The sequence below is a fragment of the Marmota flaviventris genome, chromosome 1, assembly GCF_047511675.1.
Source record: "Marmota flaviventris isolate mMarFla1 chromosome 1, mMarFla1.hap1, whole genome shotgun sequence".
Classification (NCBI taxonomy): domain Eukaryota; kingdom Metazoa; phylum Chordata; class Mammalia; order Rodentia; family Sciuridae; genus Marmota; species Marmota flaviventris.
In genome coordinates, this window is record NC_092498.1 from 39,769,815 (window position 1) to 39,791,586 (window position 21,772).

A 21,772-nucleotide genomic window follows, 5' to 3' on the forward strand; every position below is an offset into this window, starting at 1 on the left:
CGGTTCCGCTCCACCCCCACTCCAATTGGGGTCACGTGACCACCACACCGGCAGGGCCTGATCCGGGCGTGGGAGAAGGATCTGCTCTGCCCCTACTCCAGTTGGGGTGACGTGTGTACCACACTGGCAGGCCACTGGGCCTGACCCGCCAGGCTGTCACAGGTCTGTTTACCTTGCAAGCGCGAACGGCGGCTCTGCCCTGCCCCTCCTACCACGCCCATGTACCACTGGGTCGCGGGTCTGCCCACCTTGCGGGTGCGGGTGGTGGCTCCGCTCCGCCCCCTCTCCAATTGTGGTCACGCGGTCACCACGCTGGCGAGCCGCTGGGCCTGCTCCGGGCGCTGGCGGCGGCCCGGCTCCTCCCCTCTGGCTCGATGACAAATTGAGGAGACTCGGGTGTCTGTGCCTCACCCCCCCTACCAGGAGACCAACTGTTTCTGTCGCCGCTGGTATTGATGAAGTTCTCTCCTCCGCCGCTTTCTGATGACATCAGATCTCTGTCATGTTGGTATCCTATGCGAATGCAGCATTTCGTTCCCCTTGCCGGGCAACCAAAGCAACGGGTGAGTCCTGACCGGCCCTCAGCAGGACCCGGACCGAGAAGCAGTTTCCGCGGGCTCCTAGCCCCGGGCCAGGGAAGATCCGGGAGCCGGAACTCGGCCGCTCCGTGCTCGGTGTAAGCTCCTATAAGTATAGGCTCCAAGAAGCAGTCCCCGCGGGCTCAGTTCCGGGAGCCGGAATTCGGCCGCTTAGTGCTTGGTGTATGCTCTGATAGGAGCAGGGTCCAAGAAGCAGCCTCCGCAGGCTCCGCAGCCCTGGGCCAGGGCGGTTCCGGGACGGTTCCGGGAGCCGGAACTCGGCCGCCCCGCACTCGGTGTTCGCTCCGATAAGATCAGGTTCTAAGAAGCACCCAGGCACTGAACCCTAGCAACCTGTCTGCAAGCCGCAGGCGAATTGCAGCCTGAAATTACCTGTTCTATGGCTGAATGAGCTGCGGTCAGTCGAAAACAGGGATGGTGACGTCAGCTTTCCAACATGGTGGCTGCTGGCCTCCTCTGTGGTCTGACCGGTGTGGAGAACCTAGATGGACCGCTTCCTTCCCCCGTCTTGAACCCAGAATTCAGCCCTGAGTACGGTGCTTGCACGGCTGGCAGAAACTGCAGCGCTGTATCCCTGCGTCGCTATCTCCTCGTTTCCCAGTGCGCGCTGCAGACTCTAGCCGCGGGGCGATTTGCTGAATAAGCAGTGTTACCCTCCGTGCGACAAACCTCTCGCGTTTGAGTCCCCGTAGCCGATCCTCGTGCGATGGAAATCCTTCCTCCAGGTTCCAGAGCACCCCACTATTGCTGGAAATTCCTAACAAGATATCCTTTAGCCGTCCTGACTTGTCATACTCCCACACAGTGAAGCAGCACACGGGGGCAATGCACTCCCCTCGCCGCCATCTTCCTTCCCCCCTCTTGTGTCCTCTTTTTAAATTCTGAGGTATGAATAGTTCTTTGGGTGAAAGTTAGGGTGAGTGTGAATATGGTCTCATCCTAAGATAAAGACTATTTTTAAAAAATTTTTAGTTGTAGTTGGACACATTATCTTTATTTCATTCTTATGTGGTGCTGAGGATCGAACCCAGGGCCTCATGCGTGCTAGGCAAGCTCTCTACCTCTGAGCCACAACCCCAGCCTCAAGATAGAGACTATTTTTAAAGGGAGAAGGTATAGTTGAAACATTTGAGAGATGATTTTCAGGCAGATTTTACAAGGAGACAGTAATTATGTCAAAAAACAAATAATTTTAAGCACCTAAAACAGTGCTGTGGACTAAATTGGAGAAGGTTGTGTTCCATGCTTTTGTGGTCATGTTAGGGTGTGCTGTGGTGTTGTATATCACTAAAAAGAATTTTAAAAAATACAAAAAAGGGGGCATATGAGCACAGCTTTTATGTTTAGCTACCTTCTGAGCTTCCTCATTATATTTTCCTTTTTGGGTGAAAACTTCCTGAAATCTCATCAGTAAGTTCTTCCTTCAGTAAAATGTCTAAGTTTCCTCTAGGTAGAACACTAAATATCTTAATCTAATTCCCAGCAGGTGAGTTTTTATTAGCTTTTATCCCAATGGCTGAAACCTCTTGGCATCTCACTTTCCATTTTATATTCCACTGATCACAGAGAAACTTCAGAGGGTAACAGCCCTTCTCTGCTACAAGATATCCAGAGGACTGACTGACAAGGTGGCTCCAATTCCTTCAGAGATTTTCTAAGTTTTAATTATTCTATAATAATATTATAATTGAATCTACTATATTATAAATGTATCTCATTGCATTTACACTGTAGACTTTATTTTCAAAATGTAGCTATTATGTATTCTAGTTCCTTTTTAATTTAGCAAATTAAGATTAGCTCAGCCCCAAATGGAATACTAAGAAATATGATAAATTATAAAAACTGTTAATACCTAATGTCTCTCAACAAGTGTTCATATCGAAACTTTATACCTGTTTGCATAATTATAGCATAGTGAAAGTTTTAGAATTCAGTAACTCAGAAATCTTTTAATGTTTTTCTGTAATTTACATCCACATAGCAATGTCATAGGAAGTCAAGAAACATGAAATCACTTATATTTCATGGGGAAACTTTGATATATTTCTTGTAATGTAGAAAATAAAGGTAAACCACTATCTTTCCTTGTTGCTTTAAGGATTCAATCAGGGAACCTATGGAGACTCCCAAGCCTAGAGTTCTCTAATACATATCTCTGATGGAAATGTCATGTAAAATATTCTCACCTACCTGTATTTCAAAAGTGATGGATAGGAAAGGTGCAGCTCTAGACTTTGACATACTGTGATATTTACTTTCTGAAATAATAGGGAAATAGCACCATAAGCATAGCCTTCCTTTAGTTTTCTTTTTTTTTTTTTAATAAAAAGCTTTGAATAAGGTGAGTTCATTTGTGTAAACTATAAAAGTAAAATTGTAATGAGTTTGCATTCTATTTAGGCATGGCATGACTATTTTATCCTCATTTCTTTGCAGAATATGGGAAAGCATGAGTTCTTTATTTACCCTTCTGCCTGTCTATTCAAAGTTCATATACTCTTCCCTCCATCTATCTTAGCATTGACCCTCCAATCTTTTCTGCTGATGTATCTCACTCTATGTCACCAAACAGGTTCATTTTGTGGACTTCTTTTCTTAATAACGCCAATACCACTGACCTTTTCCAGATTTTAGTGTTGAATATTTGATGAGATTTCTACAGAGGAATGTTCTGACTTAAGGTCCCTAAAATATAAATCACTTCAAGTTTCAAAGTGTCTTTCAATCAATACTTTTAGTTTATCTCATTTAAAACCATGTTCAATTTGAACCAACAGGAAGAATTTTAAAAATTATTCTGAATAAAATCTAATGTCACTCCATGTATCCAATAATCAGCAATATTTTCACTAGCTTTCTAGGATAGCCTCCCCTTGGGTTAGGCTTCTTTCTCTAATATTCTCATAAGGGTGGATATTACACCAACATAATATAATTAATTTAATTATAATAATCACTATTATTATAATTAAATCACTATTATTATAATTAAATGTTATTAATAATTTTTAATTAATATAATTTTATAACAGTTGGACTTCTTTTTCACATTCTACTAGAATCCTGATTGACTGGCTCAAAACAAACTGTCAATGGTTTTACTATTAACTTTCTCAGTGAAAAACATATCCAACTCTATAGAGTGATGCAATGGATCTTTTGCTCACCTGAATACGATGGGGGAAGTTGTCAGGATTGAGAGGGTTGCCAACAGTAAGCAGCAGTACGTGAATAAAAGGTAGGCTCTTGGCAAAATCAAGTGAATATAGTCTATAAATTCTGTCACCAACTTAATCAATATTCTGATCACATAATTCAACTGACACAAATACATACCAAGTTGTGAATATTTTACTAAATACTTTGTGAGTACTTTAATCATATAAATATTTTGATTTTTTTAGAAATTCCTAAGTTACTCAAGCAGGAGGTTTTTCTTTTTCTTTTTTCATTTATTTTTTGCCAGTGTTGTATGAATCATTTAATATAATGCATACACCAATGAATAAAATAAAATAATACGGACAGGGTCCTTCTGGTGACATGGTTGTTACCATTCCCCTGTATAAGATGATCTACCAAGAAAATAAAGAAATTTCCAACTACTTTCTTTCCTTTATATTTGTATCAAGAAGCTTATTTTTTAGTTAATGTGTTTTATTTTGAGTTACAGTACGGCTACATGTGAAAACAGGGCATGTATAGAACAATGTGAGTGTGCAAAAGGAATAGCATAGACTTTGTTTTTCAAAATAAGTACAGTATGCCTGCTCTTGGTCCTGGTTACATTGTCAAGGTCTCTTGAAGTTAGTGTGTTCATATCAAGATTGGTTGAGGGAGCTAATTTGAGAGGCTTCTCTCTATCTTTTTACATGAGCTTTGAATTTTTCATATTTACTGAAGGAAGAGCTCCTAAGAACAACTTTCATAGCTTGCAGGCTAACTGTACTCCATTCAGCATGTATTACCCCTGGGATGCTAATCTATCAGATAGTTTCCTGTTGGGAAATGTTAAGAGCTGCTGGGGGGAAAGGCTAAGTTCTGAAAAGGAAAGCTGTAATTTTTGAGAAGAATTAACTGTTTCTGCAAAGACTTATCAGTAGTCTTAATAATATAATATGAATGGACACAAATTCCTAAGTTACTCATTTACATTATAATATTAATTGTAGTTGAAGTAATTACTTCCATATCTATTGACTTTTGCTTTTACGTTTGCTTTAGTCTAACGGATATGTCTTAATAATGATACTGTGTGTGAATGTGTGTGCCAGTTCTTTTTTCTCTGACTTTCATTTCTGGTGCTCTGCAGTAGTTTGCCAGGGGTATGAGAGGACTCTGAAAAAAATGATTTAAAAAAATATCCAGTTGCAATTCCAAATTCTCAAGGACCTTTTGAAAGTAATAACCTATCAGACATAATTGACATTCAGAAACTAAAATCTGATCCACCTCCAGCAATGAAATTATACTACTCTGAGAAGACTGCTATAATAAATCTACCTAAGAGTGTTAAAAATACAGCCATTAAAGTGGCCAAGAAAAATATTAATGTACTAACATTACATGTTTTATGCTACTTTCTTACAACCTCAAGATACATTAGTAGTAAAATGTATCCCTAGGCTAGATTCCTAAATGAGTTGACATGCTGTGTAAAATTAGTGGATACAGAACAATTAAAGTTTGGAAGTAGCAAATGCAAAACTGCTTATCTTTCTTGAGTTACTGGTCACTGCTGTGACTTCTTTGTGTGGGGGTGAAGAAGCTCTCTTTCTGTTTTTAAAATATCCATTTCTCTTTGTTCTTTTCATTCTTTTTCTGATCAAATTTGTTAGATTCCTTCCCTGAACAGTTTTCTTTTTCATTTGTTGGTATCAACTAAGATCTTTATCTCTATTCTAAACCTTTTCCAAACAACTCACTCCCGAGGAAATTCAATCCTGTCCGTGGCATACAACATGCTTGTGTTTAAAGATGTACGCTTTGTCTTTGCTTTTCCCTGATGTTGTGCCTCAATACACACAGTTCCCTCTGCCTGGAATAAACTCCCTCCTGCATTCCTCATTCACTTATCTGTAAGCAGTGTGTCCACCAACACCTGGCTCACGTGGCAACCTCTTCTTTAGAGGAGTCTGTTTCTATGATCCCCCAACAGTCATTATAAAACTCAGTATAATGTCTTCATCTTGGGTTTAAATATTGGTTGGTTTTGGTGCTATCATGAGAGATTTGAAGCCTTTCATGACATGAAATCTGTATGAATATTTTTATCCTATCTTATGGCATTTTTGGAACTCTGTTGGCTACCAGCTGATATATGTTGAATGTTTAGTGATAGAAGTCCTGTTGTTCTTCAGACCAAGACAGTGTAAGAAAGATGGCTTATAGCACTGCTACATTCATTCATATTTTTTAAGAACTTTAGATGAGAATTTTAGAATGATGTTAATATATATTAATGTATGTTAATATATAGTAATGTATAATTTAACCTATGCCATATTGGATTCACTTATTCTTTTGCACATTTATTGCATTTGGTCCCCAAACTGAGATTTTTTTTAAAAAATCTAAAATATGTGTGCCAAACTACCAAAGGTGGTGGTGGTGGGCATGACTTTGGGTTAAAGCTTCCTTATACAGTAGTTTTTATTCTCAATTTACTTCACTTAAATTCAATTAAAATGTTTACTCAATACCATAATTAACCTGTTTTAACAAAATAAGATAAGATTTATTGTTTTACAAGCAGGTTTTGAAAATTTTGCACTTTGTATACTTGCATTCTGTGTATACTTACAAAATAAAAATTTTATGCAAAAGTGAGTCAGGAAGGCATTTAAGTCAAAAGTTTTAAAAGAGACTCCTCAGCAAATCAAAGCTGACCAAAGATGAAGCTGTATCTTATTTCTTTTTTTTAACAATTATTATGTGATTTACAGTTTACCATAATGTGAACAGAAATGCTGTTCTTCGTGCCCCCAAATGACCCTGTAAATGTGGCTCCAGAGCAATCACAGGCACCCTGTCCAGGAATGAATCATTTAGAAGAAAGTAGAAAGTACCTTCTCTGTCTTTGCGGGTATTTAAGTGCGCGAGGAGATTTCCATTGGTTTGCACGCAGTATGCCTCTCGGGTCTGGACGCCTCCTCCACAGAGGGCGGTCTGGTTGCCACGTCTCTTGTCTTGTTGGCTCAGCAAAGGGTCCACGCGGCACTCGGTCCACTCTGTTGTTGTCCAGCCATACCTAAAGAAAGAAAATGCCAGCGGCCACCATGCTTATTGAATAAAACGCTTCTCTACTCGTCTCATATTGTATTCTAAAAATTAATCTAAAAACATTTTCCTCTGGACTCCATCATTGACTTTACAAGGGCCTTGCACATCCAATTTCAATCCTTCCTTTATCCTCAGCGGCGCTCAATTTAAAAAGGGGTTACATTTAGAGTGATCCTGTTTTAATTGCTACTACTGGAAGTTCTTTATAAATATTTTATGAAAAGAGAGCATAATGCTGAAAACATGAAATTTTATGTTCAATTAAGCTGAACCCAAGCCTGCCCTTTCTGGATGCTCATAAACGAAGGAGGATTGAATCTAAGAAAATATTCTATGCGATGATGAACCCAAATGTTTGTTTTGTCTTTAAGAAAATGAATGAAAATTGCTTCTTCCTACTGAAGCAAAATTATAATTGTGTTTTAGGACTTAAAAATATAACAGGAAATTCAGAGTTTTCAAGAATAAATTTTTTTCTTCTGTAATGCTGAGCATTCCTGATAAATGCTGATGAATGATGAAAAGAGCTGACATTTCTAATCAGTGGAACACAGGAAAGACCATCTGTGATTCTCAATTAAAGCTCCAATCAAGATTATGATGTGAAAGAAATGTCGGGGGACTGTCAGTCCAACACATACTTGAGGAGATAGCCAGGGAACCATTTCTGATGCCACTGAAGATAGAAAGTGATGTCATTTCTCCCCTCTAAGAAAATGGATATTCTAAAAGCCTAAAGAAATGGCTCATATAGCACTTGGTGTCACTTTAACCAAGATGCTACCTTGGTAATTATATTAACAGCCAAAATAGGTATAAAAGGCCATGCTAATACTCCTCTCCATCAGACAGAAAGACTAAAGGGGCCCACAGATGTCTGTTCTGGATACTTTCCTCTGTCAGTGATAAGTTTCTTGACAGTAATACAGAGATTCATACTTGTTTTTCACTTTTATTAGTGGAGATTCATGGTATAACTTAATATAGATCTGGGTCATCAAGGAAAGACAATCTTGACATTTGTTCCTAAAAGAAGAACAGTGTTCATGTCAATTCTAGACATGTGGATAATTGATACCTGGCTATGAGAGTAGGGTAGAAGGAATAAAACCAAATAACTCATTTGCTAGGGAAGCTAAAATGGTGATTTTTAAAAAAATCTAATTAGGTCAAGATGAGGAGTTTTATGGGAAGGAACAGATTTTATTAAAGATAATAGGTAATACATTTTAGAAAAATGGTACTCCAACAAAGTAAGAAAAGAAACTCAAAGATATTTACTTATTTTGTTAATAGTATTTGTTAATAGTATTTGAAAGAATAAAGAATAAGGTACTAATTTAAGAAAAAAATAGAAGAAACTCATAGGAGAGAAAACACTCTGAAAATCCTGACGTATCCTTGTGCCTATGACATGGAGAGGGTCCACCAAAGTCAGTGGGACAGGTCAAGATAGGTAGAAAGGAAACAGAGGGGTGAGTCTAAGACATAGCAGAAATGAAGATCTCATATAAATCATCACTAATTTTTGTTATTAGATTTAGTGGGAATAGTAATATTAATTTGCCTCCTCACTGGTTCATAAAGCCCAAATTGTATGAATGTTCTTTAGGTGTGTAGAATATTCCAGAGAAGCTCTCAATGAATTTTATGCATTTCCATTGAAACACTAAGATTCTCTACATTGCTTTATAAACATTTGATATTCAAATTAAGCTGAAATATTATTATTGCCAACATAATTCACAGTAATGCTTTGGAATGATATTTTAAGGACAAAAATAATCTTGTTATACTGCCAAATATTTCAGAACTAGTCTAACTTTATTTAAATTCAGTGAGCATTTATTGGGCACTTATTGTGTGCCAGGTCTTATGATGTATGCTGGTGCTAAAACAACAAACACATAAAAATAAATGCAATTCTTATCTTTAAGGCTTTAAAGTCTCATTATTTTGATGTAGTATTTTACTTGATTGAATATGGTTTGTTCAATACATTACTGAATTTTAATGGATCGTAGGAACCTATGATTTGAAAGTTTGTTCTTCCTTTTAGAATGGGAATTGAAAAACCATGGATTAAGGAGCAAATCAACCTACTGTCTGTTTTTGTAAATAAAGTTTTATTAGAACAAAGACTCATTAATTTGTTTACATATTGTGTATAGCTCCAATGGTAGTGTTGAATCATCACAACAGAAACCTATGTGGTTTAAAAAACCTAATGTATTTATGAGCTTCTCCTTAACAGAAAACGTTTGCCAACACCTAGTACATAATTAAAAACAACCAATATTTTTTTTAAAAAAGTAAAAAAAGAAAGTACATCACTATATAATTGCTGCTGAAATTTTAGCCTTATGGAGATTTGGAAGTAGTGCTATTAACAACACTTTTATTCTGGAAAACGAGTATTTTTTAGGATAGATTTTATAAAGAGATATTTTATTTTTCTGTTTAAGATGTGTTAAAAATCACTATTTCTGCTGGGCACAATGGCATATACCTGTAGTCCCAGAGGCTGAATTTTAATGGATCATAGGAACCTATGATTTGAAAGTTTGTTCTTCCTTTTAGAATGGGGATTGAAAAACCATGGATCAAAGCCATCCTCAGCAATAGCAAGATGCTAAGCAAGTCAATGAGACCCTGTCTCTAAATAAAATATAAATTAGGGCTGGGGATATGGCTCAGTGACTGAGTGCCCCTGAATTCAATCCCAGGTACCCCCCACACACAAACACACACCAAAAAATAAAAAAATAAAACTCCTACTATTTCTTAACATACCGTTAAATTCAAATCAAATAGCTAAACAAGCACACAAGTGAGGCACACTGCTCTTTATTAACTCACGTGGCACAGAGGGCAACTCCATCTCCTTGAGGCACGCAGGGCTCTTTTTCTTCAAGTTCTGGACATTCCTTTTCACTGCCAATAGGAAACTGCCTGATGGTTCGTGTCCGGACACGTGTGCCTGTTGGGGAGGCAGGATCACGGCATGTTGCTGAGCACGGGCTCCATTCCAGCCACTCGGACATCTGACACTCCTTGGTGATAACACAGGATTGGACGGTCATTGGCAGCTTCTCTTGCTGGCAAAAGCTGTAAAGAGCAGTGATAGTCTCATCATAGACTCTCAGGCTGTTATGAATAATGTCTTCTATACTCCAGAGTAAAACTGGTTTATACATTTTTAAATTTCTACTTGGAGGTGTAATTCCAATTTCATTGAAAATACACTAGCATCTACAATGTTCAAAAGCAAATTCAAAACTAACGTCTGAATTGCTTCCTATTTTGTAAGAGTTGTTAAACCATTCCTAGGAAATAGAAAATACAAAGAAATAAGCAAAATTAGCTGAAGCTAAGTTTACATGTTACTCATTCCAGATTTGCTTTAATTTAGAAAATTTGAAACTAAGAACTGTTAACAGATACTAATTTCTGTTTTGTTTGGTGATTTAAATAAGCATGTTTGGCTAACTTAAATATTGTTTTGAATAGAAAAATTAATTTAATATGTGCCTTAACATTATTTTTAATATTGTTTGAAACTTTACTTATAACTTGTAGTTATAATGCGTGCTTCTTTAAATATAGCAACTTCTTCAATCCATACTTTAATAGGGAGTATACACATGAGCATCCTATTTAAATACATCATAAGTATTGAAAATAGATCTAGTTACTTTTATACTATAGATATTTCCTCTAAATATATCTCTAATATTTATTTAATCAATGAAGTATTTATGTCCAAACTTTTGACTATTTAACTTCTACTTTAACTACAGTTATATTGGACTCTAAATTATAATGTCTACATTTGAAGCTGCAGAATATATGGTGGATGTTAACAACTAAGAGCATTCTTTGAGGAAATTTACTGGAATGGAATAGATTTGTGTTGACTCTCAGCTGAACTCTTCACCAGTGTCCATAACCAATAGCATATGCTTACACAGGCAGCCTGTTGTCATGGTAGAGCTGTTTGGTCCAATGGGAGAATGCACTGCCAATTCTGTCTCCTCATGCAGGTGCCGTATTTATCTGTGGTAACCACAGAGAAAGACATGCCCATTTTACTGTAACAATTCACATGCAATCTTCTTAATCCTACTTTCATGTGTATGAACATTGAATTCTTATGAGACAATTAGAGTTCAAAGCCTCAAAGTCAATTAGCTGGAGGTGAGAGGTCTAAGCAGAAGATAAGCTGAGAGTGGTGGCAAAAGGGCTCTCTGAGTTGCTTCTGTTTTTTCTATGACAACAGAGAGGGAACAATTTCTGATTTCTACTCAACTGCTATGTACTGAGCATTAATGATGCATTAAGCACAAGGCTAACTAACCATGGAGCACAACTTTCTATATGATGAGCAAGTTTTCATTCTTATACTTACTTATTAATCCATGAAAATCAGGTAAAATAATAACCAAATGTTGTTCTCTAAAATCCATTTATTACAAAATATACATATTTTATATCATCTTAGATAGATTTCTTATCCTTCCTTGATCATTTTCATATATGCTGGCACACTATCCTTTATCTAATATTTAATAAGATCATAGTCTATGAATGGCAAAGATTAACAACCTCTTTTAACCTTTTAAAGAGAGTTTGACTAATAGTTTACTACTTCCAATTACAGTTATCCTGGTCACCTGATGGAAGCAGACATATCAATTATGTTACCAGATCATATCATTAATAATAAATGAGCCCTTTGGATCAATTATACCTACTCTGAAGAAACTATAAATACCTGGTAAGAAGATAGAGCTTTGGGCTGTACCATGTGTGGCAACTCTTAGAACGGGGTTTTTTTTCTTTGAGGGACCTTGTAGGCCATGACTCTTGGATCACTTTAAGAGTTGTTGAGTCCTATGTAGAATGAAGCTTTTTTAAAATTCAGGACAGTTACTGGACATACCTGATGTATATGCTTCTTACATTTGAGCTATGCTGCATGGACTGCTAGGACGATTCTCACCAGATGGAGAATGTCTGATGCTGCAATGATGACAAGCTCTGGTTCCTGTTCTCTACCCCTCTAGGCAGAACCATGTCGAGTGTGGCTTATGGTAGCCTTGAGTCTTGCAAAGTCAAATGCTTGGGAAGTCCTAAATTTAAAACTTGACTCATATTACTTAACTTAAATCATTTTATGTTTCTATCACTGTCAGTTCCATTTGACAGGGAAGCAGCCTGCTAGAGGCTAGGGAACTTGCTAAAGATCATACAGTGAGTAAGTTATGAACTCGAATTGAAACTTAGATTTTCTAAAAGCAGAGCCTATTTTCTGGACCATTTGGGCTGGCTTCTCACAGTTGAACTGGCTGTAAATCTTAGTTCATTAGAACAACTACTTTAGCTGAGGCCAATGCCAAAGTTACTGGTAATGTGAATTAGCTAACATCAGTATTCACAAACCCAGGCTTTGTAACATCTATGCACTTGGCAAATGTTCTGGTTGTCCTAAGAAGACTTAGTTAGTAAGTATGGAAAAGCCAAAATAGATACACTTTCCTAACAAATATTCATTTTTAATAGAGTCTACATATAAAAATTTGCATAAAATATGAATAATATTTATATATATATACATGCAAATATATACATACACACACATATATATGTACATATGTGTATATATATACATATATATGTATATATATATATATATATAATTTTCATGTAATTTTCCAGTATCCTAAACATTTCAACAAATATGTATAAGTAATTCTAATGCTGGGTTTTGGAAGTAGAAAGACAAGATTATAGTAATTATATGAAGCATATAATTCTGTGAAGACAGGCACAGAAGGTTACACAAAATAAGAGGTTATTGTGGTGAATTTTAAACTATGTATTAGAATCTGTCCTGTTGAGATGAAGGTAATTAATAAAGATATGAGATGACAAAGCATGTTGGGTGGTGGAAAATAAATTTTTTCCTTGGCCTCACAAAAAGGAGTTTGTGGTGAGCAGTAGAAATAAGAATAGAAGTTAAAGGCCTAGATTAGACCCAAGGCAATACCATAGTTCCACATTAAGACCTCTTGTGGATGAGAGTGCCATTTAAAAGGTCAGAGCAGAAAATATGATAGTATTTGTATTTTATGTAGTTTCTGATGATGAGGTGGGAGAAAAGGTTATTAGGGTACATGTCTAAGACAAGGAGATTATCATAACAACAACATTTATACTTCTGATAAACATTATAAGTGGAGACTATAATGATGATAACAATATTGCTATTTATAATAAATATACATTAAGTGTTTACTAGATACTCTTCTAATCTTTACATGTATAAAATTATTTATCCCTTGGATCAATATTATGGAGTAGGTGTTATTATTAGTTCAACTTTACTCCAAGAATTAAGAAATGCAATTTCTTCTTTTTACTGCCTAATTTTTAATTTTTAGCTGCTCTGGCAAAAGGGTTTATGAAAGAGAGGTTGGTTGACACTCACTGTCCATCTTCCGCTGTATTAGATCATTGATAATGTCTTAGGATAGAAGAGTAAAGAGTACAGCAATTCTAAAGAGGAATGCTAGTCTTCAGGCAGCACCTCATGACCACATTCCTCATTCTTCTATGGTTGCATCATCTATTCATATGACTTCTCCATGTATTACATTTATTAATAATGCTTATCTTGTCTATTAAAAATTTTAAATAAGAATTTTATATCTTGACACTAAAAAGGGTAGATTTTTGAAAGCACCAAATAAAAATTCTAGAAATAAATAAACGAATGAACAAACTTTGCAGGGAAGTTGCAAAGTTTTCCCAGGTCTTGCTTAGAAAGTAGTAAAGCTGGACCTCCTTCCTGCCTGGGAGCCAGGGCCTGGGGCCAGGCCCAGGTCCCCTCCCCACCAAAATGTAGAGGAGCCCAGGAACAGGCCTAGGACCACTCCTGCCAACCCTTGGAGGGGGGAGCCCAGGCTCAGGTGAGGCACAGGCCTAGGCCCAGGCCCAGGTCCAGGACTGCATCCACTAACCCTCTGACCCATTCCAGGGGCCCAGGCCCAGGACTGCTCCTCCATGGAGCTGAGGACCATGTGGGCTGCCCCAGCCTACCTGCATTTTGGGACACTGCAGCCATTGCCATAGCCCTCCTCATGTAGCAGCCTCCACCTTGGGACAACAGGCAGGGCCTTGAGGCACCTGCCCTCCATAGCACAGCACATCATAGTGCTGCATCTCAAATAGGCAGCACAAAGCCATCATAAGGCCCACCCTTTCAGCCTCATCTTGGAAAGTGATCACCTCCACCTTGGGATACCTCAGTGCCATCCTGAGTTACCTCCGCTGCCACTGACACCATCTTTACTTGCAGCATCCCATCTTGGGACACCAGCCAGGACCCAGAAGACCATCACCAAGGTCCTTGCAGATTTGGTTACACCAACAAGATGGTGGCTATTAGCACACCTAGCGGGTATGCTAATAGCCACCATCTTGTTGCAGAGACAGGAGAGAGCCTTGCACAGGGCTGCCTCTTTCTCTCTTTTCTCCTGTTAACTGCCAACTTCTTTTGATTCATCTTTCATTCTTCCTATGATCTTATACCTCTATATTCTCACCTCCTACCTCATAAACATCACACCCAGTATCCCCCCATTTTTCTCTTTGTCCACCTGTAGAGACTGTAGACCCTTTTGGAAACCTACTGTACATATTGTGGATATTAATTGAACATATCATTTCTGCTTATTATGACAAAACTTTAATGGTCTAAACAGCAATTATTTGGTATAAAGCTGTATATTGTTTGCATTGGAAGCTGTTAAAATGGATCTCCCCTTTAAAGGTGAGATACCAGAAACTTACAGGGACATTATAAGATTGTAGGAGAGAAACTGTAACACCTTGCATCAGGAAGACACACTAAAGCAAGAAAAGACATGGAAAGAAAGTACCCCAAACAAACCAAGATGATACAGTTATAGAATCCATTGAGAGCACAGTAGATGAAATGTCAGAGAAGGAGTTCAGAATGTACACAATTAAAGTGATCCGCAAATCAAACAATGACATAAGAGAGCAAATAGAGGCAAAAATTGATCACTCAAACAAAGAGATAAGGGAACAAATACAGGTAGCTAACGATTACCTCAAGAAAGAGATAGAATGAATGGAAAATCAAATATAAGAGGCTTACAGGACACTAAATGTACAAAATTACAACAGATCTACACCAACTTATATTACCATGAAAATGCCTAGCATACAGAATAAAGACAGAATTTTGAAATCCACAAGAGAAAAGTTTCAGATTACATATAGGGGAAAGCCTATTTGCATCTCAGCAAATGTCTCAACCAGACTCTCAAAGCTAGGAGATCCTAGAACAACATATACCAAGCTTTGAAAGAAAATGGATGCCAACCGTGAATCCTATACAGCAAAATTAAGTTTCATATTTGATGATGAAATAAAAACGTTCCATGATAAACAAAAGTTAAAAGAATTTACAAAGAGAAAGCTTGCATGACAGAACATCCCTGGCAAAATATTCTATGACATGTAAATGAAAACCAACAATGAAATCAGCAAAGGGAGGAAAAACCAATCAAAGGAGAAACAACATCAAGTGAAAAAGCAAAATCAAACCAAAATGACCAGGAATACAAACCTTGTTTCAATAATAACACTGAATGCTAATGGCCTAAACTCATCAATTAAAAGACATACACTGGCACTGGCAGATTGTATTAAAAAAAAAAAAAAAAACAAAAATATGCTACCTTCAAGAGACTCATTTTATTGGAAAAGACATCCACTCACATGGACGACATAAACAAGTAAGGGTTTCCATCCTCATATCAGATAATGTGGACTTCAAACCAAAGTTAGTCAGAAGGCATAAAGAAGAACATTTTGTACTGCTTAAGGGAATCATACATCAACAAGACACACCAATCATAAATATTTATGCCCCAAACAATGGAACATATTCGTATATCAAACAAATCCTTCTAAGTTTCAAGACTCAGATAGATTACAGCACAATAATACTGGGTGACTCTAACACACCTCTCTCATCACTGGATAGATCTTCCAAACAAAAACTAAACAAAGAAAGTATAGAACTCAATAATACAATTAATAATTTAGACTTAACATACATCTATAGAATATTTCATCCATCAGTGAGTGAACACACTTTTTTCCTCAGCAGCACATGGATTCTTCTCTAATATGGACCATATGTTAAGCCAGAAAACAACTCTTATCAAATACAAAAAAAAAGAGAGATACTACCCTGCATTCTATGAGATCATAATGAAATAAAATTATAAATCAAGGGTAAACTAAAATATAGAAGCTACTACAACACCTGGAGACTAAATAGTACACTGTTGAATGATGCATGGATGGCAAAAGACATCAGGAAGGATACTAAAAAAAAAATCTTAGAGGTAAATAAGAACCCTGATACAACATACCAAAATCTCTGGGACAATATGAAGGCAGTGCTAAGAGGTAAGTGCATTGCATTCAGCTCATTCGTTAAAAGAATAAAAAGTCAACAAAAAAGCCTGCCATTACATCCCAAAACCCTATAAAAGAAGAAGAAATCAACAGCAAAAGTAGTAGAAGACAGGAAATAATTAAAATTAGAGTTGAAATCAATGAAATTGAAACAAAAGAAACAATTGAAAAAATTGACAAAACAAAAAGCTGGTTCTTTGAAAAATAAATAAAATTGATAAACTCGTAGCCACTCTAATGAAAGGAGGAGAGGGAAGACTCAAATTACTAAAATTTATGATGAAAAAGGAAATATCATGCAGATACTATTGAAATACAGAAGATGATTAAAGACTATTTTGAAAATTTATACTCCAATAAAATAGAAAATCTCAAAGACATCAACAAATTTCTAGAGAAATATGATCTTCCCAAACTGAATTGGGAGGACAGACACAATTTAAACATCAGATCAATTTTGAGTAATGTAATAGAAGACACCATCAAAAGCCTACCAACCAAGAAAAGTCCAGGATCAGATGGATTCTCAGCCAAGTTCTACAAGACCTACAAAAAGAATTAATATCAATACTCCTCAAATTATTTCATGAAATAGAAAAGGAGGGAACCCTTTCAAATTCATTCTATAAAGCTAGAATCTACCTGATACATATGTCAGACAAAGACACATCAAGGATAGAAGATTTCAGACCAATATCTCTGATGAATGTAGATGCAAAAATTCTCAATAAAATTCTGGCAAATTGCATACAGAACATATTAAAAATATAGTTTACCATGATAAAGAACACTCCCTCTAAAAACTGGAACAAGACAGGAATGCTCTCTTTCATCACTCCTATTCAACAGAGTCTTTGAAACTCTAGCAAGAGCAATTAGACAGATGAAAGAAATTAAAGGGATACAAAAAGGAAAAGAAGAACTCAAACTATCACTATTTGCTGATGAAATGATTCTATACTTATAGGATCAAAAAAAAAAAAAAACTCCACCACAGAGCTTCAAGAATTAATAAATGAGTTCAGCAAAGTAGCAGGAAAGAAAATGTATATCCATAAATCAAATGAATTTTCATACATCAGTGATGAATACTCTGAAAGAGAAATTAGGAAAACTACCCTATTCACAATAGCCTCAAAAACAAAAACAGAAACAAACCTTGGACATCAATCTAACAAAAGAGGTGCAAGATGTATACATTGAAAACTACAGAACACTAAAGAAAGAAATTGAAGAAGAACTTAGAAGATAGAAAGATCTCTCTCCCATGTTCTTGGATAAAAGAATTAATATAGTCAAAATGGCCATACTGCCAAAAGCATTATACAGATTTAATGCAATTCCAATTAAAATCCCAACAACATTCCTCATAGAAATAGAAAAAGCAATCATGAAATTCATTTGGAAAAATAAGATACCCAGAATAGTCAAAGCCATCCTTGGCAAAAAGAGTAAAGCAGGAGGCATCATAGTACCATACCTTAAACTATACTATAAAGCTATAGTAACAAAAATGTCATGGTATTGGCACCAAGATAGACATGTAGATCAATGGTATAGAATAAAAAACTTGGAGACAAACCCACAAGAATGCACTTATCTCATACTAGATAAAGGAACTGAAAAACATACATTGGCAAAAAGCCTCTTCAACAAATGGTGCTGTGAAAACTGGAAATCCACGTGCAGCAAAATGAAATTAAATCACTATCTCTCACCATGCAAAAAACTCAACTCAAAGTGGATCAAGGACCTAGTAATTAAACTAGAGACCTTGGGCCTAACGGAAGAAAAAGTGGGCCCAAATCTTCATCATGTCAGAGTAGATCCTGACTTCCTTAATCAGACTCCTAAGGTGCAAGAAATAAAATCAAGAATAAATAAATGGGATTAAAACTTCTTTATAGTAAAGAAAACAATCAATAATGTGAAGTGAGAGCACACAGAGTGGGAGACCATCTTTACTATACACATCAGATAGAGCATTAACATCCAGGATATATAAGGAATTTAACACCAAAACAAAACAAAAAAACAATCAATAAATGGGCTAAGGAACTGAACAGACACTTCACAGAAGAAGATAAACAAATATATGAAAAAATGTTCAACTTCTGTAGTAATTAGAGAAATGCAAATCAAAACTAAGATTTCATCTCACTCCAGCTAGAATGGCAAATTATCAAGAATATAAGCAATAATAAGTGTTAGGGAGGATGTGGGGGGAAAGGCACACTCAAACATTGCTGGTGGCACTGAAAGTTGGTGCAATCACTCTGGAAAGCAGTATAAAGACTCCTTAGAATACTTGGAATGGAGCTACCATTTGATCCAGCTATCCCACTTTTCAGTCTATACCCAAAGGACTTAAAATCAGCATAGTATAGTGAAACAACCACATCAATATTTATAGCAGCTCAGTTCACAATAGCTAAACTGTGTAACCAACCTATATGCCCTTCAATAGATGAATGGATAAAGAAACTGTGGTACATATACACAATAGAATATTACTTAGCATCAAAAGAGAATAAAATTATGGCATTTTCAAATAATGGATGGAGTTGGAGAATATCATGCTAAATGAAGTTAGCCAATCCCAAAAAACCAAAAGCCTTCTTCAATGTATGCATCTTTAAAAAAATTCATGTGTCTTTTTTCCATAACTCTATTGAGGTGATCCATTTTTACATATAAGGTAATGGAATTTAAATGTCTCCTCTAAGACATATAGCTAGAAAGTAGCAGAATACCAATACAAATAAATTTTTCTGCTTATGAGGTTTATGAAGTTTTCAAGGAAAGCAATGGTAGTAGATACTAAATACATTGTGGAATATAAGAAAAGTGAGTTAGAAACTATAGGACCTGGTGGAAATTTGAAGGAGTTAAAAGAGAGGAAGGAGTCAGGAAATACTTAGATGTCCCTAGCTTCAGCATTGCAATTTTCTGATATGGAGAACACAGAATAAGAAACTAGTTTCTGACAGTTCAAAAGGAGTTCAACATCAATGAATTGATGTGGATGTATCTAGGATATATCCAACAGAAAGAAATATGCAGTAGGTTGATATAGAATTAAGAATCAGGGGTTTGTTGAAAGCTTTGAATGACATGTATAGTTTTAGAAATCATTAGCTTGTCAGAGTTGAAAGCCAAAGCCACAGGAGCAGAGACGAACTATGCATGGGGCTCATTTTAGTCCTGCATTCATTCACACAGGGCCTTGAAGAACACTTTGGTGAAACCACAGATGCCATGATATTTATTAATTTCTTTTTGAAATTATTAGTGAGACTCCTTTGGGTCACAAAATCTTCTATGGTTACTTACTTGTTCAGCTTCTATCCTCTATCATTCTCTGCTGTATTCTGGCCAAGAAAAAAGTTGATGCTATTGAGCTTGGGAGAACTGTGTGCATTTTGGTTCATTATGATTTTTTTGAGAATGTGCCCATTGCCTGGAAGTCAAAGGTGTGGGTAAGCCATGCTTTGGCCCATGTAACCTGGTGAATATGTTATGGTCACTGTGACAACTTCCTTTTCATTTAGATGGTGCTTTCAGGATAGCCAGAAGGCCGAGACTGATTAGAACAAAAGCTTGGCTTTGAGACAGAAGCAGATGCTACTTAGTACACGTTATGTTAGAGAAACTTCATAGATATTGAAAAAAAGGAAGTGCAAAATATATTGATCTGGGTCATATATTTTGTCTTATAAAGTAAAAAAATTCTATGGGAAAAAATAATTTTGTTTAAAGACTTTCTTAAGAGATGACAGAAAGATCATTTCTCTGAAATAAGATAAATTATAAATTTCATTTTATTCACTTTGGCTAATTCAGATTATATCACTACAACAAAAAAGTTGTCGTTTTAAATCTTCTTTAAAAATAATTTTTATAGCTCATTTAGTGATCGTAACACTTGTTAAAACATATCTTCTTTTTGAAGATGGCATATTTAATTTCCCCAAATAACCACTATAGTTTTTGTTTTGTTTTGTTTTAGCACCTTAAATATAGATTTCCAATATACTTACATTTTCAAGATCAAATCCAAATTTTCCCATCTGGTAATAGAGCTCCTCCATAATCTGTCAATATTTCCACTGACCTCTCAGGTTGTCACTTACTAAAATTAACTCTTACCTAGTTCCTTCAGTAGCCTGCAATTCTGTCCAGTATCCTCACTGGACCAGAGACAAGTAACCCGGTCTAGGCACTTTTGCCAACACTATTTGCCATCTGCCATCCCATTTCCTATTTCCAATCATCTTTGCCTCCCTGAAGCAAACGTTAGTATCAATTATGTGGACAATTCTCAGAAAGTCTCCCAATATATACTGAGCCATCCGTCCCCATGATAGCACATTGTGATGATTTTCTTTGTCATTGGAAGCCGATGAATTAATAGACTGCAAATATATCCATTCCTTACAAATAAGTAGGCTGCATATCTGCCATTGATGAGGCAAACAAGCACTAGCTGTAAATCCTGCTTGCAGCTTCTTTACTTAGAATTGGGTTGTTTGATGTTTCCTTCCTCCTCTTTCTCTCTTTGTCTGTCTGCCTCTCTTCCTCTATGTGTTTTTTTCTCTTTATAACTCTATATACATGTATAAAAAGCTCTGTACTAGAGACAAACCCACATAAATAGTTATACCAGACAAAAGCACCAAAAGCATACATTGGAGAAAAGATAGCCTCTTCAACAAATGGTGCTGGGAAAACTGGAAATCCATATGCAGCAAAATAAAATTAAACCACTATGTCTTACCATGCACAAAGTGGATCAAAGACCTAGGAACTAGACCAGAGACCATGTGCCTAATAGAAAAAAATAGTAGGCCCAAATCTTCATTGTGTTGGCTTAGGAACTGGCTTCCTTAACGAGACTCCTAAAGCACAAGAAATCAAATCAAGAATTAATTAATGGGATGTATTCAAACTAAAAAGTTTCTTTTCAGCAAAGGCAACAATCAGTAACATGGAAAGAGAGCCTACAGAATGGGAGAAAATCTTTACCACATGCGCATCAGACAGAGCATTAATCTCCACAATATATAAAGAACTCAAAAAACTTAACACCAAAAACAAAAACAACAACAAAAAAATCCCCAAATAATTCAATCAATAAATGGGCTAAGGAACTGAACAGACAATTCACAGAACAAGATATACAATCGATCAAAAAATACATAAAAAATGTTCAATAGCTCTAGTGATTAGAGAAATGCAATCAAAACTATTCTAAGATTTCATCTCACTCCAGTCAGAATGGCAATTATCAAGAATACAAGCAACAAGTGTTGTCGAGGAAAAAGGTACGCTCATACATTGCTGGTGGTGCTGCAAATTGCAATCTGGAA

General features: G+C 36.4%; 1 protein-coding gene across 1 annotated transcript in view; it reads right to left on the reverse strand.

Annotated features, from left to right (window-relative positions):
• The window catches only part of Thsd7a (thrombospondin type 1 domain containing 7A), a 395,278-nt gene that overhangs the window by 174,010 nt on the left and 199,496 nt on the right, over positions 1-21,772 (reverse strand). Inside the window, exons 3-4 of the mRNA XM_027926470.2 lie at positions 9,744-9,992; positions 6,671-6,852 (exon numbers count right to left, since the gene is read on the reverse strand). Of these exons, the coding sequence (XP_027782271.2) occupies positions 6,671-6,852; positions 9,744-9,992 (431 nt within the window). The remainder of the gene's footprint in view (positions 1-6,670; positions 6,853-9,743; positions 9,993-21,772) is intronic.